The sequence below is a fragment of the Pan paniscus genome, chromosome 13 (genome assembly GCF_029289425.2).
Source record: "Pan paniscus chromosome 13, NHGRI_mPanPan1-v2.0_pri, whole genome shotgun sequence".
Lineage (NCBI taxonomy): Eukaryota > Metazoa > Chordata > Mammalia > Primates > Hominidae > Pan > Pan paniscus.
The window spans coordinates 130,731,806-130,750,992 of record NC_073262.2 but is presented as its reverse complement, the minus strand read 5'-3'; the positions used below and the strand labels follow the sequence as shown (position 1 = coordinate 130,750,992).

At 38.0% G+C, this 19,187-nt stretch overlaps 1 protein-coding gene across 6 annotated transcripts in view; it reads left to right on the top strand.

Annotated features, from left to right (window-relative positions):
• SPHKAP (SPHK1 interactor, AKAP domain containing) overlaps positions 1-19,187 on the top strand; it is a 202,106-nt gene that overhangs the window by 44,103 nt on the left and 138,816 nt on the right. For all 6 annotated transcript variants that reach the window (XM_034955311.3, XM_034955312.3, XM_008975309.4 and 3 more), the window contains one exon: positions 6,033-6,138. In XM_034955311.3, the coding sequence (XP_034811202.2) occupies positions 6,033-6,138 (106 nt within the window). The remainder of the gene's footprint in view (positions 1-6,032; positions 6,139-19,187) is intronic.

The following is a 19,187-nucleotide window of genomic DNA, read 5'->3' as shown; positions in this document are numbered from 1 at the left end:
AGGACTTAAGTATCAAAAGTGGGCGGATGAGGAAGTTAATCAGATATTTGGATGTGAGAATTCTTTCTAAACTGACTTAGCAGGATTCTTCTCTACAGCTGGGCTCAGCAGGCCAAGGTCCAGGCCTAGCTGAGAAGATGTCTCAAAGGAGCTTGACTAAAGTTTGCTCAAGAAAAGAGTCTTTGTCAAGATTGGTTAGAAGAGGAAGATAGGAGACACTAACATCTCACGTGATGTTTAAAACAAGTCAGTTTTTGAAAAATTGACCTAAACCTCTGGGCTTCATGTAACAGGTAAATTACTTTGGGTAATTTAAGAGGGTAAAATAAGAACATTCACTTGAGCAAACTTTCATTTTGAACTGTGTGAAGGCAAATTTTAAAATCCTCTCAATTTTTGGTTGTCATATGTTGTTAAATTGATTTTAATGACAACATCTCAATTCCTTGCTGAAGATCTCTTCTGGTAGCTCTGAGTTTTAATTTTTTTTTCTAGTGTTGGGATTAAAGGATTTAATATAAAGCTCAAGAGTAGATATCCCTAATAGGGTTGAGACAATCAAATGAATTATAATTACTACATTTCACCAAGAGCATTCTTTAAGGAGGGAGAAGACAAGAGCGAATCTTATCTTTTAGAATCTGTTAAAATGGTTTAACTTTACACTGTGTTTACTTGACATTTTAGCAAGCATAACAGCAGAATCTCTTTTCATTAGAACTATCCTGGGAAATTCTTTAAATTATCTTCTCAGATGTGGCTTATCACACCATCTGTCAGCACTGCAGAAAATTTAGCATTAAATTCAAACACTTGTTTGTGCCTAATTTTTGAGGTTAACCAGGATGCTCAGAAAGATAAGAACATACAACTTCAATAAGTGCTTATTGGGCATCTCCCACTGACTGGCACTGTCCTGTGTCCTAAGTGATCCCCTGCCCTTTTAGAACTTACAGCCTAAACTGGAAAGAGACAAATATTACAAAATTGTATGCCTTTTGGACAAGTGCTAAAACAAGATATGGCTCAGAGTGCTGTTGGAATACACAAGAAGAGTGTCTCACTTCCTGCGTTGGAGTGGGGTGGGAATATGTGGGTGGGAATGAGGCAGGAGCGTAAGTGTGTTTGTGTGTGCATGGGGCACTGGAGGTGTGTGGGAGAGGAGAAGTGGCCTCCTTGGCAGGGTGAAGAGAGAAGGGAGGTACCAGAGGTAATTTATAAGCTGAGACCCAAAGGACAGAGTAGGAATTATCAAGAAGGGAAGGTGGGGACTAGGTAGAATATTCCTAAATGAAGTAATATCATGAGGATATTACACCCAAGCCTCTTTATCTCTGTTTGTCCAATCTCTTTTACTCTGATCTATTTTTCTCAGTATCAGAATGGTGTCCCACAGGCAAATGGAAGGTGAATTCAATTTAATATGTTTCGTAAGTGTTTCTCAAACTCTAATGGATGTATAAATTACCTGAGTTTAATGTCAATATGCAGATTCTGATTTAGTAGTTCTGAGTTTCTGGGTGTCTAACAAGCTCCCAGGTGACACCAATGCTGCTGGTCCGTGGACCAAACTTTGCATTGCAATGTATAGACAGCTCAGTTTCCAGTAACTGGATCCATCTCTCTCTAGGGAAATAACTGGATATTCCCTAGGCTATTTTCACTATTGATGTGACCTACTTCTTCATACTGCATGAGTCACTGCAGTGGTAGAAGTACAGTGGCAACTTAGCATCTTATTTATTAATATATGAAATTGTTCTATAAAGAAAGCTGCTTTATGGAAGTCTGGTTTAAAATCACTACTTCAAATTCGGTTTTGTGCCTTCTTTCCCATGTTTATCTACATCCTCATTGAAACACACTTAACGGTTTCAGCATGAAACCAGTTTGAAAGGTTGTGCTTAATAAATATTGTCAACACTTGTCAAAATCAAAGGAAAATCTCCCAGGGAAGAATTTGCCGCCTTACCCATTAGGAGCAAGTTATAAAGCTGTACTGTATCTTGACAGCATTTCTTTTAATGTCAATTTCAGCTCATTTTAATAAATGTATGAGTTTCATATCACTGCCATCTCTGCCTCATCCTGTAACAGCAAATGTTCTGCTTCTCTAGAGATCACGGACAGCATCATTGTAAATACTCTAAAAATTTGTTCTCCATCCAAAAGGTATGGGAACAGACTGGGCTCTGTTGTAAAGTCACCTATTGGAAACGCACACTCATATTGCATGCTTTAAAACATAAACCTACCTACATTTTCTTTGATATTAGGCATCATTAAAGTGATATACAATGTGTTTCAGAAGATGCATTTGCTTTAAATATGGGTGTAGTGAAGTTGCATTACACTTGTCATCTAGTAATGCATTAATTTTTGCCCCACCATGTGACTCAACTTCCTCGTTTAATACTCACAACAATGAACAACTACATATGTGCATATATATAGTTAAATTTATTTATTAATGCTATACAGGCTTAGCATTAGAACAAATGGCATCAGCCTTGCAGGCAAGCAAAAAAAAACTTTCTAATTCCCTTCCATAACTTCGTTTTCAACTAGGATTGTACAGTCACCTTAGAGGCAGAAAAACTTTCATACCAAGATATCTGTAGGTAGACTTGTCATTACTTCCTTCTATTAGATGAGCTCAGCAGTTCTTAAACTTTTGGGCGCATAGAAAGTACTGTAGCAGGTTGTCTACCTAAAGCCATAAATGAAAGTGCTTCATGGGCAAATCAGTAGTTTTCAAGGCTGACCTTTTAGTTTTCTCTATTTTTACATCACGCCAATTTTGGACCTAACCATCTCTGCCCAATTTAGATGTGATTTCCTTCTAGAGTGACCAGAGGCTGTTGAAGTGCTTTTTTGCTTTTTTTTTTTTTTTTTTTTTTTGAGACAGAGTTTCACTCTTGTTGCCCAGGCTGGAGTGCAATGGCACGATCTCGGCCCACCACAACCTCTGCCTCCCGGGTTGAAGCGATTCTCCTGCCTCAGCCTCCTGAGTAGCTGGGATTACAGGCATGCACCACCATGCCCGGCTAATTTTGTATTTTTAGTAGAGATGGGGTTTCTCCATGTTGGTCAGGCTGGTCTCGAACTCCTGACCTCAGGTGATCCACCCACCTCAGCCTCCCAAAGTGCTGGGATTACAGGCGTGAGCCACTGCACCCGGCCTTGAAGTGGTCTTTCTATGACGTTTCATATCTGGAAGGAGCAGCCTGAGGTCTGTGTCAGCCTTACTTCTCAGTTTGCCCATTTCCTACTCCTGCAGTCTCCAGCCCTGCGAAAAGTCATGGGAGATGTCTTAGTACTGGGCATAAGTCCAGGGATGGCCTGCATGGAAGGGATCTACTAGCCCATCAGAGCTGCCTGGAGGTCACAGTAGCAACAGGACACAGAGCTGTGGGACCCTACATCGTGTCTCCCTGAACTGCACACAGGGCCTTGGCTGGCTCCTAGAAGGAGTCATATAACTTGACTTAGAGGTCAAGTTCAAAGTTAGCTTGGTGCATGGCCTTATCTTCCACATGTAAACTATTTAGAACCTAACAATAATAGCTGTTTGGCCTTTTGGTAAAAGCCAAACTGACCTGTGGACAAGAAAGCATTCAAAGAGATGTCCACGCTTGGGTAAGTAAGCGGCAGCCTAAAAAGTTATAGGCCCACATTGTAGGAAACCTGTAGAGATAGGGGCTGAAAACTTAGGTCATCTCTGATATTTCGCCAAGTGACTTCCAGAGCCATGAGGGAACCACAGACTTTAGTCCAAACATGTCATTTATAAATGATGAGACTAAGACTCAGAAAGGCTAGGTGGCAGAATAGGTCGGGATTGGCAGCCAGGAAATGGAGCTAATTTCTTTTTCCTGCTTTCTTCCTCTGTTTCTTTCCTTCCTTCTTTATTTCTTTCCTTCCTTCCTTCCTCCCTCCCTCCTTCCCTTCCTTCCTTCCTCGCTCCCTCCCTCCTTCCTTCTGTCTTTCTCCCTCCCTTCTCTTCCTTTTCTTCCTCTTTCTTTCTCTCTCTCTCTCCCTTCCTTCCTTCCTTTCTTTACTTCTTTCTTCTTTTTCTTTCCTTCCTTCCTCTCTTCCTTCCTTCCTTCCTTTTATCTTTCCTCAGCTAAGCAAAGATAATATGGGTGTCATCCTTTCATGTGCATTAGGTTCACTCTAGCCCTCAAGTGACAATTGCTCAAAAAGTAATATATAAAAAATTTTAACAAAACAGATTTTATTTTAATTACTCTGTGCAGATTTTGCCTGAATCTATGATTTGTTACACAGCACAGTCAGTGGTCATTTTTTAAAATGTCATTCCATAATAATGGAAATGCCAAAAGGCTACACTAATGCCCTGTGTGACTTATGGCTAATTGAAAATTGATGAATTTAGTGCTTGAAACATGAGAGTTATAGGTTAGTTAGAAATAAATTGTTTATTTAACTGATCTTTTATTTAGCACTTGTTTTAAGAGAAAACATCTACACGTTGCATTGAAAATTTTATACAGAACTATCAGATTATATTCCAAAAGTACATGTTAGTGAATTGTGCATGTTCTATGTGGTCAACAAGAACAAATATTAAACCGATAGACCTAAGCTATCAGTACATTTTAAAAGTCCAAATTATTATATTTTCAGAAGAAGAATATTTAGAAATGCATATAACATTTAGATAATTTTTTATATTTACATGAGGTTTAATTTTGAGTTTCCAGTCATATTAGTTTAAAAGTTTGATAATAATTTTCATTTTTATCACGTGTTGAAAATGTAGAAGTAATTTATTTATTTATTTATTTATTTGAGATGGAGTCTCACTCTGTGGCCCAGGCTGGAGTACAGTGGCACCATCTCAGCTCACTGCAACCTCCGCCTCCTGGGTTCAAGCTATTCTCCTGCCTCAGCCTCCCAAGTAGTTGGGACTACAGGCATGCACCACCATGCCCGGCTAATTTTTTGTATTTTAGGAGAGATGGAGTTTCACCGTGTTGCCCAGGCTGATCTCATACTCCTGAGCTCAGGCAATCCACCGGCCTCGGCCTCCAAAAGTGCTGGTATTACAGGCGTGAGCCACCATGCCCGGCCTTTTTTGTTTGTTTGTTTTTTGTTTTTTTGAGACAGGGTCTCACCCAGGCTGGAATGCAGTAGCGGGATCTCAGCTCACTGCAACCTCCACCTCCCGGGTTCAAACGATCCTCATACCTCAGCCTCCTTTGTAGCTGGGATTACAGGCACATGCCACCACACCTGCCTCATTTTTTTTTTGTATTTTTAGTAGAAACAGGGTTTCACCGTGTTGGCCAGGCTGGTCTCAAACTCCTAATCTCAAATGATCCGCCTGCCTCAGCTTCTCAAAGTGTTGTGATTACAGGCATGAGCCACCATGCTCAGCCAATTTTAAATATTTTAAAAATATTTATGCAGCTCTGTACGTAGTCAAGCCCATTAAGAAGATTTCACAGAGACAGGGGGAGGGATATAAGTCTATAATTTTGGAGATAGAGAATTTGAGGAGCTATCTCCAGCCGCAGGAATGGTGAAGACATTACCTGCATTTTCTAAAGTCCTCATTTCTTTTTAACGGTACTATTCTGAGTCCAGATTAAAATTATATTTTACCTCCATTTTAAAAAATAAAATGAATATTTTGTTATGTGTTGGTGTTGTAGAGCTGAATTAATGTGATAATTGAGAAAAATTTATTTGGGTTTTAAAGCTGCTTGCTTAAGAGAAGATGCTAACAAGGCTAGTAGTCAGACAGATGCAATGATGTCCATCAAAGCACTGTGGAAGGCATTGGGCTGCACTTTCGTGGTCACAGTAGGATCATCTGTAGTGGTTCTGCCAATTACAAAAGTGTATGCAACAAAGAAATGTCCATTTCAGCAGGGGGATTTGCAGTGTTTAATGCAATCTGAAAAAGATGATTTTTGATACACCACGTTGTGATTTACTTATTATTTATTTCCAAATATAGATATGACTCACTGGAATGTGTTTTTGTTTTGGGTCACAAACAGCAACTTGGAGTCATCACGGATGTATGACGTTTTGGAACCGCAGCAGGGCAGAGGCTGTGGCAGCTCAGGAAGCGGCCCGGGGAACTCCATCACAGCCTGTAAGAAGGTAACCTTGCCTTACGCCACTTTCTTCTTGTCAGTTGAACTTGAACATTCATTTAATTCGAAATTTTAAGCACTCTTCCTAAAGTAGAAACAACAATAAAAACAAACAACAAAATGGCTCACGGTTTGCTTTCCCAAGTAAGCCTTGATGACATTAAAATTTTAATTCATGGAAATGATGAGAAAATTCAGGCATAGAAAATCATAAGCCTCCGCTGCCATACTACCTCAACCCAAGACTTTTCACCAGTACTTCTTCTTAAACTTAGCCACGAATAACAGTTTCTTGCATCTCCTTTCAGAAAAATGTTCATGCATTTTGAATGACTCAACATATTATATTAAGTTACTAAATCTGTATCTAAGAAAACTTTAGGGCTGTTTTGCTTTTGATATTTCCATAAAACAAAGGGTATGCTGGGCTTATTTTATTAAGAAAAACAGAATTTTATTTTCTAGAACATAGACTTAAGAGCTGATATAAAAAAAAAGAAACTATGCTCTAAGATACTTGCAAAAACCCTTGAACAACATAAAATCATAGAATTTAACTACCTCATTTTCCCAGCCAATCAAACCTAAGGCCCCAAAACTTGAAGTAGAATGCCCACGATCCTGGTTCCCCATCTAATGCTTTTGTCACTGTTTGCTGCTGAATTCCAGGGAAGTATATGTTTCTTCTCATCCCAATTCAGAAGCAATCACAGTGAGTTATTTCATTTATTGCAAAAATATTAAATTATAAAAATTCTTATAGATGTAAATTAACACAAATGCTGTTACTAAGCATATTGTTATGTGTATGTATTGTGTATATATGTAATATACATGATATACATGCATATATATCTACACATATATATGTGTATATATATATATATATGTATACCCAGTTAAGCAGCATTAATTCTCTGCTTGTGTGACTTTTGTATAAGTTTCTAGTTTTCAAGTATTAGAGAAATTAATCTGTACTGAAAAATATAATTATTACAGAAAGGTAGAATTAAACATAATTTTACAAAAGTATTTCCATCCATTCATTCATAACCAAATGTGAAAAAACTGTCTAATTAATTAAGGATTCATATTAACACATATTGTATGATCTATTATTCTTTCTCCTCTTATAAATTCCTACAAAGGAATTGGTGCTATAAATTCCACTTTTTAACGCAGGGAACTAAGGCACTATAATTCAAAATGATTTCAAGTTATTCATAAAAGAGCTAATAGTTTATAAAACTATTTATAAAAGAGGTATCCAAGCCTTAGGTATACTCTGTTGAACTCTATAACTCCAAATTATAAATGCTTCATCATATGCTGTACATTTTACAGGGCTAAATAGCTTTTAGCTTATTCTAATTTTTAAAAATACATATATGTTTATTGATACAAGGTTGTATGGTATTTAAAAGAAGAATTGAATCCAGACTGCCTGAATTTAACAGCCAGTTTCATCATTACTTGTGTGATCTTGAGCACATGACTTTACTTCATATCTCAATTTCCTCATGTGAAAAATGAAGAAAATAGTATTATCTATTTTATAAGATTGAAGCAAGGACTCAATGAATTAATAGATGTGAAATGTTTACAGCAGTGCTTGGCACACCTCATGCACTCAAAATAAAGATCTCTATCACTAATATTACTCTACTGAAGAATATTATCAGCAAGCATACAGTCAGAGAAAATAATTCCATATAGGTATTACCATTCCTAGAGAGTTAGGGATTTATGATCTGTTATCTCAGCTACAGTTATTTCCCTGGAAAAGAGGTGGTCACATTTATTTCTTTAAAAACAAAATACCATCTAGAAGCTACTGAACTGAAAGGGCTATTTGGGCCTGGATGTCTACTCAAAAAATTAAAACTGGTGCTGGGCACAGCCGCTCACACCTGTAATCCCAGCACTTTGGGAGTACGAGGTGGGCGGATCACCTGAGGTCAGGAGTTCGAGACCAGCCTCACCAATATGGTGAAACCCCGTCTCTACTAAAATACAAAAGTTAGCTGGGCATGGTGGCAGGTGCCTGTAGTCCCAGCTACTCGGGCGGTTGAGACAAGAGAATTGCTTGAACCTGGGAGGTGGAGGTTGCAGTGAGCCAAGATCACGCCATTGTACTCCAGCCCGGGTGGCAGAGTAAGACTCTGTCTCAGAAAAAAAAAAGAAAAAAATTAAAACTAAAGCTAATCTTTAATTCTAAATGACTTCATTAGCATATATATATATTTGTGTGTATGCATATGTTTAAATGTGTATATGTATACATAAATATATACATTTACAAATAAGAATGTAAAATTTTAACATAATCTGACTCATTTCACAATTATTTCTGGAATAACTACTGGGAAATTGAACCATATTGAATTGTCTTTTTTACAGATCACAAATGATCAAATATAGGCAATTTCGTATGGCCCGACCTAAATACATTCAAAACTCTGTTAGATCTTGGGGAGAAATGCAAAGATAGATCATAAATGACCCTCACCCTTAATGAATTCACAGCATGGTTTGGGATATAATACTGGTTTCTCTTGTAAAAAGTCATATAATAATTCATAAGTTAAACTATTATGTGAGATAACAACAGGCACGCCTTGTTTTACTCTACTTCACATTGTTGGACTTAGCAGATAATGCATTTTTTATAAAATGAAGGTTTATGTCAATCCTGCATCCAACAATTCCATTGGAACCACTTTTCCAACAGAACGTGCTCACTTAGTGACTGTGTGTCACATTTTGGTAATTCTCTCAATATTTCAAATTTTCATTATTATATCTATTGTGGTGATCTGTTACCAGTGATCTTCGACGTTACTGTGATAATTGTTTTGGAAGCCAGGAACTGCACCCAAATAAGATGTTGAACTTAATCAATAAATGTATGTGCTCTGACTGCTCCAAGGACACACCATCTTGTTAGAGGTTAATGCAGCTGGTAACTTTAAGTGACGGCCAGTGCTCATTTACTATTCCAAAAATCCTAGGGCCCCTATGTATTATGCTAAATCTACTACCTGGGTTCTATAAATGGAATAACAAAGCCTGGATTACAGCACATCTGTTTACAGCATGGTTTACTGAATATTTTAAGCCCCCTTTTGAAGCCTACTGCTCAGAAAAAAAGATTCCTATCAAAATATATTACTGCTCATTGACAATGAATCTGGTCACTTGAGATCTCTGGTGGAGATATACATGGAAATTAATAATGTTTTCATGCCTGCTAACACAACTTCCATTCTGCAGCCCATGAATCAAGGAGTAATTTTGATTTTCAAGTGTTAATGTTTAAGAACTGCATTTAATAAGGCTATAACTGTCATAGATAATCATTCCTTTGATGGATCTGGGCAAAGTAGATAGAAAATCTTCTAGAAAGGATTTCCCATCCTAGATGCTATTAGGAACATTTATGGTTCATGGAAGAAGGTCAAAATATTAACATAAACATGAGTTTGAAAGTTGATTCCAACTCTCATGAATGACTGAAGGGTTCAATGCATGTGGTTGAAATAACAAGAAAACTAGAATTGGAAGTAGGGCCTGAAGAATGACTGAATTGCTGCAATCTCCTGATAAATCTTGAAGGAATGACGAATTACTTCTTGTGGGAAGAAAGTGGTTTCTTGAGATGGACTCTACTCCTAGTGAAGATGCTGTGAATGTTTGTGAAATGACAACAAAGGATTCAGAATATTATGTAAACTTAATTGATAACACAGCAGCAAGTTTTGAGAGGGTTAACTCCAATTTTGAAAGTTCTCCTGTGGGTGAAATGCTATTGAATAGCATTGCATGATCCAGAGAAATCTTTCATGAAAATAGAGTTCATCAATGTGGCGACGTTCATTGTTGTCTTATTTTAAGAAATTGCAACAGCTACTGTAACCTTCAGCGTCCACCACCTTGATCAATTAGTAGCCATCAACCTGGAGACAAGACCTTTCACCAGCAAAAAGATTACAACTCGCTGAAGGCTCAGATGATTGCTAGCATTTTTTTTAGCTACAATGTATTTTTAATTAATCTACATACTTTTTTGGTTATAATGCTATTTTACACTTAATAGACTACAATATAGACATAACTTTTATATGCATTGGGAAACCAAAAATTTTGTGAGTCCCTTTATTGTGATATTTGCTCTGTTGTGGGGGTCTGCGACTGAATCCACAATATCTCTGAGATGTGCCTATATAAATCCATAGAAAACAGATATTGTTTTCATTAAAAGCTACAAGCCAAGATCATCCTTAGATCTACAATAGACATCGGCAAGTTCAGCAGAAGGTAGTCAGAAGGATGATCAAGATTTGAATTGAGAAAGAGAATATACACCCAAACTTGGAAAGGGCTGCTGCAAATTAATGAAGAAGTCAGTACCTTTCCTGGTAATATATTTTTTAATATTTATAGCACATTCATTTCATTTCAAATATTCTGTCAAGCTTACATAATAATTGCATTTAAAAGACAATTTAGTAACTGTGTATGCCACTGTGGGGCTGTCATTGCTTACCTTCTCTTCAAAAGAGTAGTTCATCAATGTTTTCTTCTTCTTTGTATCCAGAACAAAAGCACCCAATAAAAAGTCATTTAACATTGAATGGTTTTATGCCTTTATTAATTATTTTATTATTAAATAATATTGCAAGCTAATCCTTTACAATCTTGTTAATCACAGATTACAGAACAGAGAAAGTGAAGGTCTGTGTGTTAAATGCACATGCAATGTATGTTCTGTATAAAAAAGGCAAAAAGAACAAGGACAGTTACATCTGAGAAGTAGCAAGGCTGTCCTGATAAATCACCACTCTCCACAGTCAATCAGCCTTCACTGAGAGTAACACGGATAATTGAAATCTGTCGGCAATTCCTCAAACTCATTTCATGTAATCGTGTCATCTTTTTCCTCATCAAATCTTTTTATTAGAACTGACATATTTCTAAATTAACTGGTGAGAGAAATAAAACAAGGGTCAAGACAATGCATTAGTTGGATAATCAGCCTCCGAAAAAAATTGCAAATTGACTGAATTTCTTTCACATGTTTCATAATGAATCTCTAAGGGTTTCAGGAATCCTACCCAGACACAATTGCTTGTGTTCCTCAAATTTCCTCTGCAGTATTGGAGAAATATGGTCCCTGGAACCTGCAGCTCTGAAAAAGCCATAGCATCAGGAAAGAGACTTTGGTGTGCTTAGGGAGGAACTCTTCAATATATATTTTTGGTAGTGAGAGATGGCCTTTCCCCAGAGCTAAGATGACCATACCATACAATGACAATTGTCATATATTGTCCTGGTATTTTGTTAAAGACCCCCATTTTCTCTCAAAAGTGCTTTGGTATGCAAAATAACTTATATGGTCATCCCATCTCTGGCTTCGGAATTATCTTTTCTCTCCCTCTTTTTTAAGAGCTAGGAAGGTTAGATAAATTCACACTGAGGTTTTAGTGATTGCTTAATGGAGTGGTGACAAATAAGTTATGTTTGCTACTACTATTACCCCCTCCCTTAACTGACATTGATAATTGAGCCTATTGAACCTGGACATGACCTCAGAATTCTACTTATTACAAAGCTCTAAACAAACACTTTCAATCCATCCAGGTTGGAAAGTCAGCTAACCTCTATGTCACCCTAATTAATGTGCACTGAGACACAGGGGCAGTTTTAACATATGCAACATGATTTCCCAAAATAATGCATTTAAAATGATAGAATTACAAAATATTATAAGAAAAAATGGAAAAGAGCTGCTGGGTAGGGAGCCCTAAAGTTCTCCCCCTAGAATCCCTTGAATTATATTTATCATAAGCATTGTCTGATGCCCCCATCTCATACAACCACTCCTTTTTGTTGTTGTTGTTGAGGCATATCACTCTGTTGCCCAGGCTGGTGTGCAGTTGCGTGATCTCAGCTCACTGCAACCTCTGCTTCTTGGGTTCAAGCGTTTCTCCTGCCTCAGCCTCCCAAGTAGCTGGGATTACAGGTGGACGCCATGACACCCAGCTAATTCTTTTTGTATTTTTAGTAGAGATGTGGTTTCACCATGTTGGCCAGGCTGGTCTCGAACTTCTGACCTCAAATGGTCCACCCGCCTCAGCCTCCCAAAGTGCTGGGATTACAGGCATGAGCCACCATGCCCAACCCAACTACTCCTTCTTATAAGAAAAATACAACCACCATTACTAAACTGAATCTTAGGGATTTTACACTAAATGAGCTAAATGATTACAAGTGTCATTCTTTTATATTTGTTTAAAACTAGGTGAAAATTCTTCCTAGTCTCTTTATAATAAATAAAAAAACTGTTATCTCCAGGGCTGCGGTGGGATATTGTGTATCAAATCTGGACTTGGAATTGAGAGACCTGAATTAGATCCCAGGTTTATCTTCTTACTGTATGTGGTTAGGCCGGTGATGTAACCTGTCTGACTCAGATTCTCTAAGGTTAGTGTGATACTTACATACAAAAAGGTTTGTGTATGCCCTTGGCACATAATTGATGCTCAATGAATATTAGTTCATTCTAAATAAATAATCTTTTAGACAAGGGAAATCTTTATTTAAATGAAATTTAAAAATGGATGTAAATGTAGCATGCAATGTGCCTCCATTATATTGAATTTCTGTTAGATTTTCCTTTCCTCTGAAAGCATTATATTCAATGTCATATTTCCACAATAGCTGGGCATTTTCAATCTATGCTTTACTTAGACTGAAGGTTTGCTATTTGGGATATAGTGAAACCGAGTCTCTGCATAGGATTCATGTGAGGAAAAACTTGTTGGAGAAAAATCAACACCTGGAATATCCTTCTCTTTTCATGTCATGTTAATTAAATCCACCTTAAACTTGGACTTACCAAAGGCGGCAGACTGAAAACACTTCAGGTTCCCAGAGGCAGAGTCTGATATTAATATGATATCTGAACAGCTTTATGAAGTTTCAAGAGCGTTCTTGGCCATGATTCCCCCCTTTAAACAGACTTAAATTTGCTGTAAACAGTGGCAAAGATATATCTGAAGAATGACAGAATGGATGTCCCCGGATGTTTCATTTTATTCTGCAAAATACACTTTCATCTAAGCTCATATCTTTTTGATAAGATGTAATTAATGAAAGCAATTTAATTAATGCATTCAGGCACAGGCATACAAATCGGAAGGCTTTTTCACAGTGTGATCCATATCTCTAGAGACTGTTTTTTTATACTTTAAGTTTTAGGGTACATGTGCACAACGTGTGGGTTTGTTACATATGTATACATGTGCCATGTTGGTGTGCTGCACCCATTAACTCATCATTTACATTAGGTATATCTCCTAATGCTATCTCTCCCCCCTCCCCCCACCCCACGACAGGCCCTCATGTGTGATGTTCCCCTTCCTGTGTCCAAGTGTTCTCATTGTTCAATTCCCACCTATGAGTGAGAACGTGTGGTGTTTGTTTTTTTGTCCTTGAGATAGTTTGCTGAGGGTGATGGTTTCCAGCTTCATCCATGTCCCTACAAAGGACATGAACTCATCATTTTTTATGGCTGCATAGTATTCCATGGTGTATATGTGCCACATTTTCTTAATCCAGTCTATCATTGTTGGACATTTGGGTTGGTTCCAAGTCTTTGCTATTGTGAATAGTGCCACAATAAACATATGTGTGCATGTGTCCTTATAGCAGCATGATTTATAATCCTTTGGGTATATACCCAGTAATGGGATGGCTGGGTCAAATAGTATTTCTAGTTCTATATCCCTGAGGAACTGCCACACTGACTTCCACAATGGTTGAACTAGTTTAGAGTCCCATCAACAGTGTAAAAGTGTTCCTATTTCTCCACATCCTCTCCAGCACCTGTTGTTTCCTGACTTTTTAATGATTGCCATTCTAACTGGTGCAAGATGGTATCTCATCGTGGTTTTGATTTGCATTTCTCTGATGGCCAGTGATGATGAGCATTTTTTCATGTGTCTTTTGGCTGCATAAATATCTTCTTTTGAGAAGTGTTTGTTCATATCCTTTGCCCACTTTTTGATGGGGTTGTTTGTTTTTTTCTTGTAAATTTGTTTGAGTTCTTTGTAAATTCTGGATATTAGCCCTTTGTCAGATAAGTAGATTGCAAAAATTTTCTCCCATTAGGACTTCATATCTAAAACACAAAAAGCAATGGCAACAAAAGCCAAAATTGACGAATGGGATCTAATTAAACTAAAGAGCTTCTGCACAGAGAAACAAACTACCATCAGAGTGAACAGGCAACCTACAGAGACATTTTTATTAGTCAGAGTTTCATTGCTCTTGGACAAGAGCCCCACCAATAATTCTGAGAAGCTAAGAAGTACTTTCACTGTGTTTCAAAGCTAGATATTCACATGATGGAAAATAGATATAATATTCTGTATTTGTAGAAGCTGTTTCTCTCAAAGAAGCAAGGACTTTAAGTATAAATAAATAAAATTAAAGAAAGATCAGCATTATTGAGCTTATTCACATCTCTATAGAAGGAAGACACAAGAATTTCCCCCTGGAGGATAAACAACTCTCAAGTCTCAAACACTCTCTTCTGACCTAGCAGCCTGTCAGTGGTCTTCAGGCTGATTTCTGATACCAGAGAATGGCCTAGCCAGTTTTTGCAAAACAGCTGGATGTTCTGTTTTATCACCATTCTGCAAGAGTAATCAGAAGCATTGAAGAAATGGGGATATTTTTAAGAAAAAAATAGAGAATTATCCTACTAAAAGTGACACTTAAGGAAAGCTAATCTGATCGTTTTCAAGAGAATTCCTTAAAACAAAGACAGCTTGCAATCTGGGATCTCAAGAGGGGAATACTGGATGGGGATGGGGATAGCAGAGGGGAGGGGAGGTGGAACCAGTGTAGGGGTAGTGGATGGAGAGAAAAAGAAACCTGGGTGAGATACCTTTGGCAGTCAAGATCAGGAGGACTCTTTGGCCGTAAGGGCTGAACAGGAGAATGACTACTTAGGCTAAGATGTTTATGAGTGGTGGAACATCTGAGACCACTGGGAAGGGGGCACTGGGAGACAGAGAGGAGAAGCCATGAGTTCAGATTCAGCCCAGTTGCATCTACAGAGCCAGCCACCACATTCCCTCTGGAGGCGATTTCATTCACCATCTAAGAAAACCTCTGTATGCCCTGAGCCACATCAACATCAGGGTTGTACTGAGGACAGAATGCAAGTAATAAAACCTTTGATTAAGGGCTCATTTTCTCTTCCTTCAGCAAAAGCAGGTCAAGAATGGCTTCTCTCGCCTTAAAGGCAACCAGGTCCACGCAGAAACAGAGAGGTGGGACTGCCTGTGTTGCATGGACAGCTCATCCTCTAGAAGATGTCAATGTGGTGACCCTAAGTGGGAAAATTTTAAGCCACCAGTTATGGTTGTTTTGCAGTTTGAATACAATTCAGCTTCTTATTCCGAAGTCAGCCTGTTTGAGGACTTCTCTTCTGGACTCTGAACTCCACCCACTTCTCGTTGCCTCCAGCAATTTTTTCTGTACAGTGGTGACAGTCCAACATGCCAACCTTGTTCTGTTCTCTATAGCTCAGTTCCTTGAGCATCCTTTTCACTGTGTGTGAAGAGCCCCTGGAAGGAACCTGCATGCTTTTACTTTTTTCTTTAAAAAAAAAAAATCAAAAGGGGGGACTCTGAAAACTTCAAATAGCTTAGAACATTTTGTGGAGTTGAGGCTGATGCTGCACTGCTGGAACTAGGCAAGTGATCTGCTTTTCTGAATTCCTGTGGTCATTCCCCCAAGCCTTTTATATATTACGTATTAAATATATCTGTCCAGAAACACAACAAGTTTACATTGAATATATCTAATCTGGCATTAAAAATTCTCCTTTTTATCTTTGGGTACTTAAAAAAAAAGACTAGCCAACCCTGCTCCCTATCACTGGCCTCAAGGTCTCCTCTGTTTTCTTTCAGTCCCTCCTCTAAGAAAAGTTCCCAGCATAGTAGCCTGGAGTAGACACTGCATTCCCCACCTGTCCTCATAGCATCCGTCTTTCTCATATCCTGCCAGACTCACCCTTCTGATTAAAGTGCCAGTTTTCAGTCCTGCCAGTGTCAAAGTGGGAAGGAATAACATGGCTCAGATAAATTGGAACATGTCTCTACAAGGAACCTACTGGCTCATGATCCCTTACAATGAGCCCTCTCCTTTGCACGCTAACATTCACTAGGCACATCTCTGCCTCTTGAGAAGGGAACTCACTCTGAAAGACTCATATCAGGGCTCATACTCTCCAGGATGGAAAGCATCCAAGAAACAGATGTATCCCTTCACAGATTATGTGCCCATCTGCATGCATCTTAAAAGGCAGTCGTTTCCTGTAGCTTTTTCCCAAGAAGAGAAGAGTCAGAGAAAAGAGAACTGTCTCTTTTTTATTTTATTTTATTATTTTATTTTGTCTTGCTCTGTCACCCAGCCTGGAATGCAGTAGTGTGATCATGGCTCACTGTGGCCTCGAACTCCTGGGCTCAAGTGATCCTCCCACCTCAGCCTCCTGAGTAGCTTGGACTATAGGTGCAAGGCACCATGCCTGGCTAATTTTTTGTTTTTATTATTTTGTAGAGACAGGGTTTCACAATATTGCTCAGATTGTTCTTGAACTCCTGGCCTCAAGTCATCCTCCTGCCTCGGCCTCTCAAAGTGCTGAGATTACAGGCCAGAGTCACTGCAGCCAGCCATATCACTTGTATTTTAATGCCACAGTCCAAAGGCATGCACCAATACTCAAGAGATATGTGGCCATTAAATTCATTGTCCCTTTGTCTAGTGGCAAATTCTTCACTACCTGTACTTTGCATACCAACACAAAATAATCCAAAGTCAATGGAAGGCTTTCATGCACTTCATATATTTTCCTACATGTGTGTTTCTTCTTATATTTTCCTTCACTTAGCGTTAAAATCACATTCCCTTCACTGATAGTATAAATATTATAGCATTATGCTGACTCTAAATAACAATTAATCAGCTGTCCTCTATTTATGTGTCTAACTTGATTCTGCTTAAACCATTGCTGATCATTCATAAATTATACTATATTTGCATTTCCTGAGTGTATCTGTTTTTGTAACTCTTGCATTTTATACTTGAGACTCAAACTCAGTTACTGCATTCGTGTGGATAAAGCTCTGATCAACTTTCAAAGCCTTCTTCAGCCAGCTGACATCTGTGTGATATGACAGAAGTAGTGTGGCTTGATACTTCTTTTCCAGTCCTCATCAGTTCCCAAGCTCTAACTAGTCCTCTGTACTCTTATTCTTTTGACAACATTAAGATACAGTGTAGCTTCCAGAATATGAGTAATTGAGTGGCACAAGAAAAATAGGGAGATATCTGAGACTGTGCGGAAACTATGCAGGTCATTTCTTGCCATCTTAGGATGCGTTCTGGCCCAGGGTAACATACAAAGTCTCTAAATTACATATATGGGGACATAAATTCTGAAGAAAGGAGGGCTTTTGTTCATAAAGCATCTCCATTTTGTGCTCAAATTACATCCTTATGTGATATTTGTCAGAGATAAATGCTCCATAAAACAGTGTAATCCATATTTATTTACCAGAAGCAAACTTAGACCAGGTATATATTGCAAAAAGCATTTCATAGATAAGGACTCTCCTACTAGAAAAACACAATTAGTTTATCTGAAGGTCACTCATTTGTATGTTTATCATAAGATGACAAGTTTACCTTTTCTCTTCTCTGGTAGTCTTCCCTCCTACCCCCCCTTCACAGTAAAAGGAGAGAATGAATGGTAGGCTCACTAATAACCATTTCCTTCCCAACCCTTCTAACCAATCACACCTTTGATCTGGTAAATTCTTCTTGATAACGGAGAATCATTTTGTTCCAAGAGCTAAAAGAACTCCATTATTTTACAACACTTTTAAAATAATCAGTTACAAAATTTTTAAATTTTCTTAGGTGTCAATGGTATAATGCATGAATGCTTTACATCCAACCAAATAGAATTACAGAATATGTCATATGAATAATAAAATAATATTCATACTTTGGAAGCAATTTCTCCTTTTTGTCAAAGGAGGATAATACACAAGGACTCAGGCAGTCATCCAATAAAATCATCATTAAGAGAAAAATGTTATCCTAACATTTAATTAAACCTTCTGAGAAATGGAGACTAACTCACTCAGTTTCTGATGCCAAATTTTTTCTTTCACACAATAATTTTATTTCCATTTTCTTTTATTGTTTCTTCTTAGTAGTTCAGTGTGCTTTAAATAGGCATTTCACAGTTTCCCTGTGAAATAATGGAAAAGTATTTATATCCCAGAGTAGAAAACAAAAGACTATAGAATTCTCAGAAAGTTTGCTATGGCGTAAGCTAAATCAGCATGAAGTTAAATGTATAAAATTACATGAAACCTCCTGACTTCTAGTCCAGCATGAGAGAGAGAGAGAGAGAGAGAGAGAGTGTGTGTGTGTGTGTGTGTGTGTGTGTGTGTGTGTGTGTATACTAGGCTTTTAAACTATTATCAAATATTTAAGTCAGCAATTAAGCATTAATTAAGCCAGTGACTAAACTTTGCAAAATTATACTAAAAATGTTTTGTAGACTCTTAGAATGCTTCAAGACATTAAAGAATATCTGGCCCAGCTCAGCAATGAATGTCTTTTCAATGAAGGATAAAAGGTTCTTTTCCCACTACTGGGAACCTTCATTTCCCATCACTTCCTCCACCACTCATTCTGCACCAGCCATTTACTGTCCTTCAAACACACCAGGCACACTCCTGCTATGAACGTTTGCTTTCCCCAGTAATCTCTGCCTGGGAGGCTCCTCTGTCCTCCGATGGGAGTGTGGCTGGCTTCTCACTTCATTCAGATCTCTGCTCAATGTCATGCTTAGAAAGGCCTGCCAAGATATACTTTACAAAATAGCATCCCTTATTTCCTTATCCCTTTAGTTATTTTCATAATAGTTATTTATTTTCATAGTAGTTTCATTATCTGACATATATGCTT